The sequence below is a fragment of the Sphaeramia orbicularis genome, chromosome 9 (assembly GCF_902148855.1).
Source record: "Sphaeramia orbicularis chromosome 9, fSphaOr1.1, whole genome shotgun sequence".
Taxonomy (NCBI): Eukaryota; Metazoa; Chordata; class Actinopteri; order Kurtiformes; family Apogonidae; genus Sphaeramia; species Sphaeramia orbicularis.
This window is the reverse complement of record NC_043965.1, coordinates 45,302,927-45,317,085: the sequence shown is the minus strand read 5'-3', so window position 1 is coordinate 45,317,085 and position 14,159 is coordinate 45,302,927. Positions and strand designations below refer to the sequence as shown.

The 14,159-nt window shown below is 34.9% G+C and overlaps 1 protein-coding gene across 4 annotated transcripts in view; it reads left to right on the top strand.

The window, feature by feature from the left end:
* The window catches only part of tncb (tenascin Cb), a 188,957-nt gene extending 175,773 nt beyond the window's left edge, over nucleotides 1–13,184 (top strand). For all 4 annotated transcript variants that reach the window (XM_030143575.1, XM_030143574.1, XM_030143576.1 and 1 more), the window contains 3 exons: nucleotides 705–866; nucleotides 2,883–3,046; nucleotides 12,136–13,184. In XM_030143575.1, coding sequence (XP_029999435.1) covers nucleotides 705–866; nucleotides 2,883–3,046; nucleotides 12,136–12,246 — 437 coding nt within the window. In that variant the 3' untranslated portion in view covers nucleotides 12,247–13,184. The remainder of the gene's footprint in view (nucleotides 1–704; nucleotides 867–2,882; nucleotides 3,047–12,135) is intronic.
* The last annotated feature ends 975 nt before the right edge of the window (nucleotides 13,185–14,159 follow it).

The window sequence follows — 14,159 nt, the reverse complement described above, 5'->3', positions numbered from 1 at the left end:
GACAAAAACAATGCTTTTAGACATTCCATGTTTTCTTTTCTGTCTGTTTTAGTCACATGATACACACAGAAGTTAGTACTTGATTGCATAACCATTATTTCTGATGACTTTTGGTGGTCTAATAAGTTTTCACGCAACTGTACCTGACATTGGAAAATTACTTTACTTACTATTTTGACAATTAAGCCCTGGAGCACTGACAAGGGCGGGGGGGGGCATGACAAATTCATGAGGCCCAATGTTTGTGGGGGGCCCATAGAACAGAGGAGGGGGTCCAGTGGATACAGGCTGGAAGTTGTGAAAATGTCCTTTAAGATCCACTGTATAAGAGAGGCATAGAAGTCGGAAATCGGATGTTGAAAGTATGTTAAGTTTCAGTTTCGTTTTCACACTAGCGCATGTATGGACCACACCGACACAAGATAATGAATTTTATGAAAGGGCCCACAACGTTTAGCTTTCATGGGCCCCACAATTGGTAGCGACACCCCTGATTATGCCTCATGTCTGATTTGCATCATATTTATTGTAGGTCCTATATTCAAATCTCACCTAATTTTAGGATCTGCGTCACAGCAACAACACAAATATATACATTTTTTTCTATAATTATAATTGTAAATTAATTTAGGCATTAAGGGGTTATTACTGTGTGAAATCTCAGTCCAGTGATCTACAGGCTGAAAATGTCATTTCTTGTTCAGGTCTGTCCAACCTGCATAAGATCACATCTGGAGGTCAGTACGAGCTGAGAGTGGACCTCAGAGATAAGGGAGAAACAGCCTACGCTCAGTACGACAAGTTCTCCGTCTCTGAACCTCGGACCCGCTACAAAGTCCACGTCGGTGGATACTCTGGAACTGCAGGTAAACTTCTGCAGTTAAAAGTTAAGACCTTAACCTTTAACCCCTGAGACACACAGTCAGGTAAACGTGCTGTTGTGAATTGTCGTGTGTTTCAGGTTCAGAAAAGCTGTTGTGAGTATGTGATTGTGTTCCTTTTCTGCAGTGGTTTTGTTTTACTGTGGGTTTTAGGGTCAAAACAGGTGGAATAACAGAAAAAGACAAAGAGAGGAATTGAAGTTTGACAGGTTTTTACTAAATAAGGCACTCAGAATGTACATCAATAAAAGATTTAGGATGTTGAACACGAACTGTGAACTGAAACACAGTGAACAACAAAGACCTGAATTTTGTCCCAGTAGTTTTTGTTTTGGGGCTTTTTTTTTTCTAAATCAGTCCAGCTGCTTTTTGGCACCTGGTTGAACTCCAAAAAGCAGTTACATGATCAAAACTTGGTAAAAACTACACGAGTGTGTAAATGTAAATATGTTTGTTTGCATATATAATCTTTAATACTATTCATGTTATTGTTCTAAAAAGTAGGATGACCATGAAAAGCATTGATCTTCACAAATCACTCTTGTGTTATGTTTCACACTGCAAAGTCTATGTTTATATGACATTATTCATCCAATTCAATCCAATCCAACTTTATTTATAAAGCACTTTAAAACAACCACTGTGGACCAGTGATTAAAAGCACAATACAAATTAATAAAAGCAATAAAAAAACATTAAAATCAAATAAAAATAAATGAATAAAATAAGTTAAAATGTAAAAACAGAAACAAAATGCCAACATTCATGTAACAAAGATTCACAAATTACTTTTTTTTTCCTTTCAGTGAGCAATATTGACATCCTTTTTTTTTTCTTTTTCAAAAAAAATAAAAAATGAGAACAGTGTACTTTGTTCCAGTGATGTCCAGTGTAATATGTTGAGACTGTTCTGAATAAAAATTTGAATTAAAAAAAAATAATTATTATTATTATGTGGACCTTTGTCCAAACAGTTAGTGTCAGAATAAATTGAGTCACTTTCACAGTGAAAAATAAATAAATAAATAAAAAATTAAAAACACAGTAAATGAAAAATAAGGGAAAAACACTACAACACTGCAAACAACATTAAAAGCAAAAAACGACAAGGAAAACAGTGTAAAAAAAAATGTCTATTTTTATACTGTGCAGGTTTCACTCCCTGCTCTGTGTCCCCCCCCTAATTTACACAGTTTGCGGGTGGTGCACTGAGCATGCTCAGATGTCTATGGAAAGGACAAGATCTATCCTGTCAGCATGTTTTTTTTTGTTTGTTTTTTGTAATTAATGTTTTTATTGGAGTTTTCACTTGGTACATGACAATCATACAATGTGGTTGAATGTTAACAAACAGGGCTTTTATACATAAATGAAACATATCAAAAATGCTACAAAGCATGGAAGTTCTAAAAAAGAAAAAAATAAATACATAAAATAGATAAATAAATAAATAAATTAATACCTGGAGGGAAGTAGTTCAGCTGCTATCCTGCTGACTGTCAGTCATAGTCATGTAAGAGCAGAATGGTTCCCAAACTGGTGCTGTGGTCCCATCCCTACTGTTAAACTTATAAAGCACGCATTCATATGAAGCAGTCTTTATCATCATGTTTACCCATTCTTTAAAGTGTGGGGCTTTAGGGGTTTTCCAGTGTTTAAGAATAATCCTAACTGCCACTGAGAGCCCAACAGAAAATATCCTGTTTGATACGTTAGCAGTCTGTCCTTTTTCACCCAGTAAACACAGGTGTGGACAGAGTGGCACCATTCTGTCCTGTCAGCACGTTATGAATTTTTTCTTACTGAGCAAACGGTTGAATTTTTCTTAATATTTAAAATAAATCATACATTCATAAAGCTCACCACAGACATGTCAGAGGTTAAAGGGTTAAAGGCGGTGCTAGTCTTCTTACAGCCTGAAGGCCACTGGGTCCAGGTGTAGATGTAAATATTCCTCATCTCATTGACCTGACTGTCTCTTTCATTGTATGTTTTGTGCAGGTGACTCCATGACGTACCATCACGGGCGCCCCTTCTCCACCTACGACCACGACAATGACATCGCCGTCACCAACTGTGCCCTGTCTTATAAGGGAGCCTTCTGGTACAAAAACTGCCACCGTGTCAACCTCATGGGCCGATACGGAGACAACAGTCACAGCAAGGTACAGTAGAGCTGGAAACATACTGTGAGGTTTATAGAAGAGGGGAGGTCACTGCAGTTTATCACAGAATTTTCAAAGGGCTATTATTGTGTGTGAAAGGCTAAGTACAAAGGCTGAACCCAAAAGCAAGACCACAAGTAAATAAGGTTTAGTGTTTTTATTAAACACTTTCACAGAGAACAAGGTACAACACAGAACACGGCAGACAAACGAACAGGATCCAAGAAACGCTGGTTAGTGAACACAAACGAGTTGTAGAGCACAAACTGGCAAACAAACAGGGGAAGACTGAGGGTTTAAATACACAGGAGGGCGGGAAGCCAATTGGACACAGGTGGAGATAATCAGGGAGGAGTCAGGTAATCAGGGAAAAGGTGAACACGATCAGGGAGAGGAAGTAAAGACAACAGACAAGACACATGAGGGAAACTTAACAAAATAAAACAGGAAATGACAAACAAAACAGACAAGACAGACAAAGTCCAATAGCCGACATGACATTGTGTGTCTTTCAGAGTGTTTCTAGACCCCTTTATATGTCTCTATGGCTCAAACTGGATTAATCAGACATTATTTATTCATACAAAAATTGACAAGTTATGGTTTAAAGCAGGGGTGTCAGATTAATTTTAGTTCAGGGGCCGCATAAAAGTAAAATAAAAAAGTAAAATGATATTTACATTTACAATATCCTTCCAAAAAATGTGAATGACATGAACAAACACAAACAACCTAAAGAAAAATCAGTGCAAATTAACCCTTTGATGCATGAATTATGAGAACCTTAGTCAAGATTTTTTTTCCTGACTGTTTTTATTCCTCTTTAGGCATGAAAAAAACAATGTGATTGAAATTTTTTTTTTTTAATGAACATATTTTTTATGGAGTTACAAAAATGTCCACTCATCTGGACACCATGCGTTTAATTTTTGAAGCAAAGAAATATATATTTACTGATATGTTATGTAACAACTATGAAATAAAAACTATTTTAATGCTGTTAATCTGATGTTTTCTCACATTTTAGCATAATCTAATAGTAGTTATTACTCACTTCATGGAGATAATATGCAAAAAAAAAACATTTTGTTTAAAAAAAAAAAAAAAAAAAATATATATATATATATATATATATATATATATATATATATATATATATATATATATAGTCTAATAACAATAATAAGCAACTGATTTACACTCAAACATGTTAGTGCAGATCAGGTTTATAAAGAACAGCAAAGTTACAGTAATGGTATGAATTGCAGTGTATTATGGGATGGTGCATAAGTGTCCACTGTGTTGGCTGTTATGGAACTAAAACAAAACCCATGAATATACAAAAGAACAGCTGGAGAACAACTGTCCACTGGAGTGACCACTATGCATGAAAGGGTTAAACAATATTATGCCTCATCTTATTATTTACAACAAACAGATTACAGTGGGTTTACAAATACACAAAACATTTAGTAACAGGCAGAATATTGTTAAAATTGCACTTTTTTTTATACTTTTGTTTATTTTAGACACAAACATAATACAAAACATAGGGGGGAAAAAAATGAAAATGGAACAAATGTTGGGCCTGAAAGGGAGTAGGAAGAAGCCATTGCTTGTCTAGTTTTACCCCTGTTTCCAGTTCAGTCCAATATAAGATTGTGATTATCTATATACATGTACACCACAGTGTCAAACATGCGGCCCGGGGGCCAAATCCGGCCCGCCAAAGGGTTCAACCCAGCCCCTGGGATGAATTTGTAAAATGCAAAACTTACATTGAAGATATTAACAATCAAGGATGTTAAAATCATTTTAGGTCATTTCAGTCTAAAGTGGATCAGACCAGTAAAATACTATCATAATAACCTATAAATAATGAGAACTGTAAATTTGTCTCTTTGTTTTAGTGTAAAAAAAGTAAAATTTCACAAAAATGTGTACATTTACAGTCTAGCCTTTAACAAAAAATGTGAATATCTGAAATGTCTTAAGAGAAGTATGTGGAATTTTAATAATATTCTCCCTGTTATTTAATGTTTTGTGTATTTGTAGATCCACTATGATCTCTAAGTTGTGATTCACGTGTATAAATGATAAACTAAGGTGTAATATTGTTAACATTGCACTTATTTTACTGAAGAATTTTCAGGTTGTTCATATTTGTTCATGTTATGTTCAAGTACAATTCGTAGATGTAAACATTTTCATTATGGAATTTACTTTTTTCACTCAAAAGTTCTTATCCTATTATTTATATTATTTTACTGGTCTGGCCCACTTTATATGATATTAGGCTGGATGTGGCCCCTGAACTAAAATGAGTTTGACTCCCCTGATGTACACCCATACATACATACATACACCCATACATACATACATACATACATACATACATACATACATACATACATACTGTAGCGACTATCTTTCGTCCACCCAGAACTCCACAGTACCACTACTATTAAGCAGTCTTCTTAGCAGTAAATGTGACTCGAAAAGAATCTTCTGAGGCAGTAACTCTGTTCAAAAAAGAACTTTACCGAAAACAGCAAAAAACAAAGTTACAAGATTCACTCTTGGCTGAACTAGGCGTATCGGTCAAAAAACTGTCCTGCTCCTTAGGCTGCTTAACTTGGTCTAAGAGCTAAGTAACAGTGATGTCATCAGCAGTGTGATTAAAAGGAGCAGTTCAACATTTTTAAAGGAACAATACTAAACCATTGTAAGTAATATCAGTATGGCTCTTACACATTAGGATGGTCCAACAATCATGGTAAAAAATAAAGTTTCAGATAACCTCAATTAGAACCCTGCATTAGGTTTTGGCATTCAAAAGATGATTTAGGAAAAAATTTGGAAGAAAAAGCAGATGTTTTAGAGGTTGCACAAAGCCTCTACATCAGAGCATGGTTTGAAGCTCCATCACCAGCGAAAGCCCCGGCAAAGGATTTGGCATTCCTTAAAAAGCTGTCACAGTATGAAAAGTCAGTTGTCAAGAAAGCAGCCTTAACAGTTTTGGGCCGACATCTGTGGTACTGGAGTGAAGAACTGGTTGAACTCCAGTGTGACACAAGAGCAGAAGCAGCTGATGGTTCACAACATGATGGAAAATGAAGGTTCTTTCGGTTCCACTAAAGCATTGGGATGCCCTGAATCAAGCAGATTATGAAGGGAAGCAGGTCAGTGATTTTGTCCCCACCAGCACCATGTGTTTCTTTGAAACTTTGGATCTGCCACAAACATTCTTCAGAATTCCTCCAGAAGACTGGGCTGATGATGCAGACTTTCAGAAGGCTGATCAAATTGTGCATTCCAGAAAAGTTGTCAATGATGTTGCTGAAAGAGGGGTGGAGCTTATTCAAGACTTCAACTGTAGCCGAACAATAAATGAAGATCACAAACAGTACTGGCTCCAAGTTGTCAAAGAGCACAGGAACATTTTTTGTAATTTCAATAAAGCAACAGTGGTTGCTGGACTTTCTAAGTAACATTTTTATGTGAGTTGCAGTTTGATTTTGAGAATAAAATTACAAATTATTCTAATATGCCTTATTCATTTGGCTAGTTATATTATAGTGTATAGAGCAATCTTCACGTGTCTTGTGCAACCTCTAAATATTAATTAATTTGCATAAAATTTGGACCAAAGTAATTTGGCCAGATATGGAACCAAATGCAGGGTTCTAATCCAGAGAATCTGAAAAAAAATTTTTTGGACCACCCTATTACACATACTTTTATACATGCAGCCACATACCCATATACATTCTTACCAAATCATGTATTCATCTGTACACCAACCCACATCTGCACCATCTATATTAGGAGAGAAAGAGAGAGAGACAGGAGAGGGGGAGAAGGGGGAGACACATGAATGCAATTGATGCACAGATAACTGAACCAGAACTGTCAATAGTAGATCAGCTGGTGCTGGTACAACCACCAACAACCAGAACAAATGTCCAGAAATATTTGTTTATTTGCACATTGTAAAACAGCAAGAAAAAAGAAAAACAACAACATTCAAACACTCAAACATTCAAATCATTGTGCAGGAGAGGTTAGAAGCCAAAAAAGGCTTCCCTGAATACCTCCCTGGAAATAAACAATACACAGGAGAAAAAAGAAAAAAATTAAAAATAAATAAATAAATGCAATATAACTGAAATAATAACCTAAAGTAAAAACAACAAAAATGCAAATCACACTATAAATCATCAAATACAAATCAAATGATACACAGCCTTACATTTTTTCATGAATTAAAGTCCTTTTCAGATGCTTTTTAAATAATGATAAAGTAGATGTTGATTGAAGTTCAGGTTGTAGATTATTCCACAGATTTGGTCCACGATATTTTAGAGAATACTGACAGACAGAAGTTCGGCAGTACGGAAGATACAATTTGCTTGAATATCTTGTAGGATAATTGTGAATAACAGAAGACAACATAAAGAAGTTCTGGAAAACTTAAGGAAGAATATGAGTTCAGTGAACATATTTGTACATGAAGACACAGGTCTGGTAAACGTTCACATCAAAAACTGAGAGAAGTTTGAATTTTTTGAAAAGAGGAGCAGATGAGTCGAGTCTGTTTGAAAAGCTGATCATTCTTAAAAATTTCTTTTGAATTAGGCGAATCTTATTGAGATAAGTGGGACAGGTTGCCGCCCAAACAGTATTGCAATAAGTAGTGTAAGGATAAATTAAGCAATAATAAAAAGTCAAGAAACAGGAATGATTTATCAGTGATATATAAAAGCACCAGTAGTGGATGTACCACTACGGAATCATGAAACGATGTATTATTATAGGTATTAGTGATTTTAACATCCTTGATTGTTAATATCTTCAATGTAATTTTTGTATTTCACAAATTCATCCCATGGGCCGGTTTTGGCCCACAAGCCAGGTTTAAAGCAATGGTAACAAAGAATGTAACAAAGAATTTTTGCTCAAGTACTGCATTTTAGTCCAAATTTGAAGTGCTTAGACCAGAGCTTTTGCATTATATTTAAGGTTTTTTGCTTTTACTCCACTACATCTCAGTAAAATATTAATTTAAGGGCCAATTTTTCCTACACCACTTCTAATTCACAAGGGTGTAATCCAGAAAAAGCACCACAGCCCAACAAGGTTATAATAGTTTTGGATTCTTCATTATAGTTTAGTTTTATTTAGTTTTGACTTTTTTTTCTCTAATTCAGTTAGTTTAAATTAGTTTTTAGAGCAGGTTTGCTGGTTTTTATTAGTTTTCGCTATTTTCTAAATGCTTAGTTTTAGTTTAGTTTTAGTTTCTTTATATCTTTTATCTTCCTTGCTGTCGTATTCACATAAATCCCAGACAGGACTCTGCTGCTTTCTCCCAACTTCAGTCTCCATGTTTCCAGGTAGAGTGGGGACCAGAAGATGACTAAACGACAAGTGTTGAGAAGTGACGGACTGTTAAATATCATATGGTGCCAGCAGCTAAAATTGCTTGAGGGAAATAAATCGATTTTATATCAATCCGACATTGACAAAGACGAAAACAAAGGAAATTTATCCAACATTTTTATCCGTTTTAGTTAGTTTTATAAACACACAATACAGTTTCAGTTAGTTATTGTTTTTTCGGTAACACTCTACTTGAAGGTCTAGTTTATAATGCATTAAGCGCACATACATAAGACATTGTAATGCATTTATAATGCATTATAAAAGTCATTACAACAGTTTATGATCATGTAAAACAACTTATACCAAGGTTAATAAAGTATTATAAGTGTAGGCATAATGTATTATAAATTCAGCTTTCATAATGTTTTGTACATCCATACCAAAGTGACAACAGTGTTTGTAGGAAGAATCTCAAGTCCTGGGTTACGTAACACATTATCAATTGTATGATATAACACAAGTATGATGACTTACAAGCAGTATCTGCTGGCTCTAAGTAAAGCGTAAGTCAAAAATTATACATTAAAGTGTTCTTAATAACTCTTTATTTTGCAAAAAGAAAACATTAAAAGAACACAGACAGTAAATAGAAGTGTTACATGTTGCTTTATACATAAATCAAAAATAATGAGGCAGCTCTAAATCTTTGTTAATTCAAACACATACTTTTTTTTTAATAAATGTGAAATCCCTAAAATAGATGGGTATAGGGACCAGTGAAAAAACCTAACAAAAGTTCTCCACCTAAAAAAATTAATTTCTTCACACTGCTTTGGTATGGAGGTATAAAACATTATGAAAGCTGAATTTATAATACATTATGCCTACACTTATAATACTTTAATAACCTTGGTATAACTTGTTGTGCATGATCATAAACTGTTGTAATGACTTTTATAATGTATTATAAATGCATTATAATGTCTTATGAATGTGCGCTTAATGCATTATAAACTAGACCTTCAAGTAAAGTGTTACTGTTTTTTCTTTTAATTATAATTTTTATTAATTTCAGTTTATGAAAATGTTTTTACAATTCTAGTTTTCATCATTTCGTTAGTTTTTGTTAACAATAATAACCTTGCAGCCCAACTATTCACAAAATTATGATCGCAGAAGCAGTCTGTTTATTTCAGTCATGTGCTGTTTATCTGTACACAAATGAATGCAGAGCCAGATTTTAAAGACATGCCTGATGAGAGCATGAGAAACCCACAATACAGGCACAGCATGTTACTACAATAATAAACACAAGGGTAGGTTTCCTGAATGTGGTTTTGATGGTGAAACAGCAAGGAGTGGCAGCAGAAGGAGGAAGTTTCTGCAGTGGAACTAGAGGAGTTAGTGGACATGTTGAATGAGGAGTATAGAAGAGTGACTAAACCTGTTCATAAAGGAAGATCAAGATCTTTACCAGAAGCTACTCAGGCTAAAGGAGGAAATAAAAAAAGACAATACCACACATGAAACAAAGGAGACGCACGCAGAAGTAGAATCTGTGGCTTCTGTAGCATTGTCAGTGTCTCCAATAATGATCTAAGGATGAGGGTCAGCGCAGGTGTAAATGTGGACGGGTTAATGGTCGATCTGCTTTTGTTTGTCGTTCACTAATGGCAGTTAAATAATCAACAGTCACAAACCTTAGTAAGTCACATTGCAAATATTCTCCTAAACAACAATATGCAATGAGGTCAAGTTAGATGTTTTGTTTGTTTTTTTTAAATTTCAAACATGTTTAACCCTTTCATGCATACTGGTCACTACAGTGGACAGCTATTCTCCAGCTGTTCTCTTGTATATTCATGGGTTTTGTTGTTTTATTTGCATATCAGCCAGCACAGTGGACGCTTTTGCATCATCCCATACACTGCAATTAGTAGTAGTAGTAGTAGTAGTAGTTTATTTTGAGCACATAGAATCATCAGATAACAAAGAATCATACAACATGGTCAAAACAAATAAATAAATAAATAAATTTTGTGCTCGAAAAGGAGTGGGAAAAAGTATAACTTATTGACTCCCACCCCCTTTTTACAAACTAATAATCAAACTAGATCTGCCTCCTTTGCTTTGTTAACACACATTTTCCTCTGTATATTTTTTACAATAACACAAAACATCCATAAAAACCATTCATATACACTTTTTTTAGTCACCTCATACACAACCAGATTTGCAATAATCAACTGTTTTCAATATAAACTATAATATACATATCCACCCCAAATATTTACTCCAAATACAATGATCAATAAATATGATAGTACCATACTATTACTGTAACTTTGCTGTTCTTGATAAACCTAATGTGCAATAAGGTCAAAAGACAGTATTCAAAATCTCTCTGACGGGACATTTTAGAGACAATTTGACAGATTAGTGTTGCTAAATGACCCAGATTTTTACTTTTAAATTAATGTTCGCTTTAGTTGGACCATAAGGGATTATCCAAAACAAGGAGCTACTTTATATTGAAATAAACGTTGGAATGGCAGTCAATTAAAGTTCGTTCTCTGACGGGACATTACTGTGTTTTGACCCGTTAACATGTTTGAGGGTAAATCAGTTGCTAATTGTTATTAGACTGCAATTAACAGTTTTCTTACACAAATAATTGTTTTTGTTTTGTTTTGTTTTGTTTTTTTGCATATTATCTCCATGAAGTGAGTGATAACTAGTATTAGAGTATGTTAAAATGTGAGAAAACAGATTAGCTGCAAGAAAAATGTTTTTATTTCATAGTTTTCATACAGTATATCACTTTCTGATGATGGATTTTAAATACATGTTTCTTTGCTTCAAAACTTAAACACATGGTGTCCAGCTGAGTCGACATTTTTGTAACTCCATGAAAAATAGGTTCATTTAAAAAATTACAATCGCATTATTTTTTTCATGCCTAAAGAGGAATAAAAACACTCGGGGAAAAAATCTTGACTAAGGTTCTCATAATTCATGCATGAAAGGGTTAATATTCACAGTACTTGTAAAGAAAAGAACAAAAAATGTACTCAGGTGTCAGTTCAATAAGGTAAATAGAATAGAATAGAATAGAATAGAATAGAATAGAATAGAATATGATGGGATAGAATAGAATAGAATAGAATAGAATAGAATAGAATAGAATAGAATAGAATAGAATAGAATAGAATAGAATAGAATAGAACATGATGGAATAGAATAGAATAGAATAGAATAGAATAGAATAGAATAGAATAGAATATGATAGAATATGATAGAATAGAATAGAATAGAATAGAATAGAATAGAATAGAATAGAATAGAACATGATGGGATAGAATAGAATAGAATAGAATAGAATAGAATAGAATAGAATAGAATAGAATAGAATAGAATAGAATAGAACATGATGGGATAGAATACAACATGATAGAATAGAATAGAATAGAATAGAATAGAATAGAATAGAATAGAATAGAATAGAATAGAATAGAATAGAATGAAAGCTGAACTAAATAATTCTAAAAATCCCTCGACAGTTCAACCTTCGGCGGACTTGCTGTTGAGCAACGCCTTGGGTCTTGTTCATTGATCCTTTGAGTCATGACAGAGACCTGAGGAAAGACTGGTTGGTCTGGTTACATGGGTTTAACTCTCTAACACCATCTGTCTACTTTCCGCTTCAGGGCGTGAACTGGTTCCACTGGAAGGGCCACGAGCACTCGATCGAGTTCGCAGAAATGAAGATTAGGCCATCCAACTTCAGAAACTTGGAGGGAAGGAGGAAACGATCATAAAGCACCGACAACAACTACAACAACAACAACCACCACACTGCTACTACTCCGTCTGGACTCCCCATAAAACCACCTCAGATCCCACACCCACCCACCCTGCAGCGACCAAAGCCACTGCCAAGCGCCCTGCTGCCTACGCGGAAAAAAAAACACCAACACAGCTTCCCTCCCCATCTCATTCGACCAGCCTCCCCTTTCCTCCGTGAATCGTCGTGGAAATGCTGCCTGTGCGGAAATTGCATGTTACAAACTGGACTTACAAGATTCTTTCCACACACCAAAGAAAGCAAAAACCTGGCTATGACTAAGTACTTTTGTTTTTTTGTGTTGCAGCATTTGTTTGTGGGGAGGCGCGTGTGCAGCTTGGGCGTTACGATGTGTACAGTCATTAACACAGTCCTGCTATATTTCACATCCAAGCCACGTGTAGTTGTGGGGGTTTCGCAGAAAAGGACAGGCTGTTTATAGAACAAGGGGGTTTCTTTGCTAAAACTGATCACAAAAATCCTATTCCTGGTACGTGTACATGTATACATCTGATTGAAACATTTCTAAAGGGATATTCCTCAGATGGCACTGCTCAGATGTCAGACATGTCCATCTAACTCGCCATTTGTCTGTCTTTGTGCGACCTAACTCGTCTCAGAGTCACTTTACCCCTCCCCTTTTCTCCTCCCCTACCCCGGTTCCTTCGTCTCCCCCACAATGCTAGCCAACATCTGAAGTGACAGAGATGGGAATAAAAAAAGAAAAAAAAAAAAAAGAAATTTGAATAGTATTTTACCCTCTACATCCCGTGTCCATGTGGATGCCAACGTTTCCATTCATAATGTGAGCTCCTGAAGGCATCGCAACCGCAGTATTGTGTTTAAAAAAAAAAAAAAAAAGCAAAAAAAAAAAGCGAAAGAGCACAGAAAAAAAGAAGTCTTTCCATTTGTTTTGTTTCTTCTATGAATCTGAGGCAGGACCTGTTATTCAGTATATAATGAAATGCGGTGGTTTCTTTCTTTACTTTATGCAAAATGTGAATCCAGTTCGTATATGTGGAACAAGAGAATGTTATGTGTTATCAGCACAGAAAAAGGCCAATTCAATTGATTCCCAGTGGATATAGTAAGGTCTCCACGGTTATGTTGATGAAAAATAGTGTTTGGAAAGGCCAAAACTAGACAACTAGTTTCTGTTTCCAGTCCCCGACCCCTCCCCACCCGAACCCAGCCCACTTCCCAGCATCCCCTGCTATGGCGGGATACTAAACCACTGACCTTCTAAAGAATGCCTGTGTAAATTAAGTTTGTTTTTATTGTTTTGTTTGTTTATAACTGGGTGAACAACAGGTGTTTCTCTGTAAACTGTATTACAATAAAACAGTTTGTTTAAAAGGAACACAGTCGGGTTTTGCTAATATTCATTTTCATATTTCTACCTGTGTAGACTAGACATAATAAATACTTTATTTATATAGAAACACTGTTTGAAAATGACAAGTGCATAACAATAATGATAGAATATTCAGCTATATGTGGAGTAACTACAGGCATAGAAAGAGGATTACACAACACAGTGTATTAACTAAACTGAATTCATACACATATACACATATAAAATAGGCAAATTTACCTATTTTGGGGAAATGTTTGTCACTGTCCTCTCCAAATATAATTGCATAAATAATGTAATCCTTCCACAAGAGCATCAATAGTTTAGTACAAAGGCTCAAACAGTGCCCAAACATCTACAGGATTATAATTATAATTATAAAAGAGGACTAACATCTGAGGTTATGTGTAAAAAAAAAAAAAAAAAAAAATTTTTGTGATGACTTTCTAATGATGTTTTTTTTCTCCACATTTAACCTTTTATAAGTGATCTATCACCATTTGTTATAATATTATCCCCTTATATTTTGCATT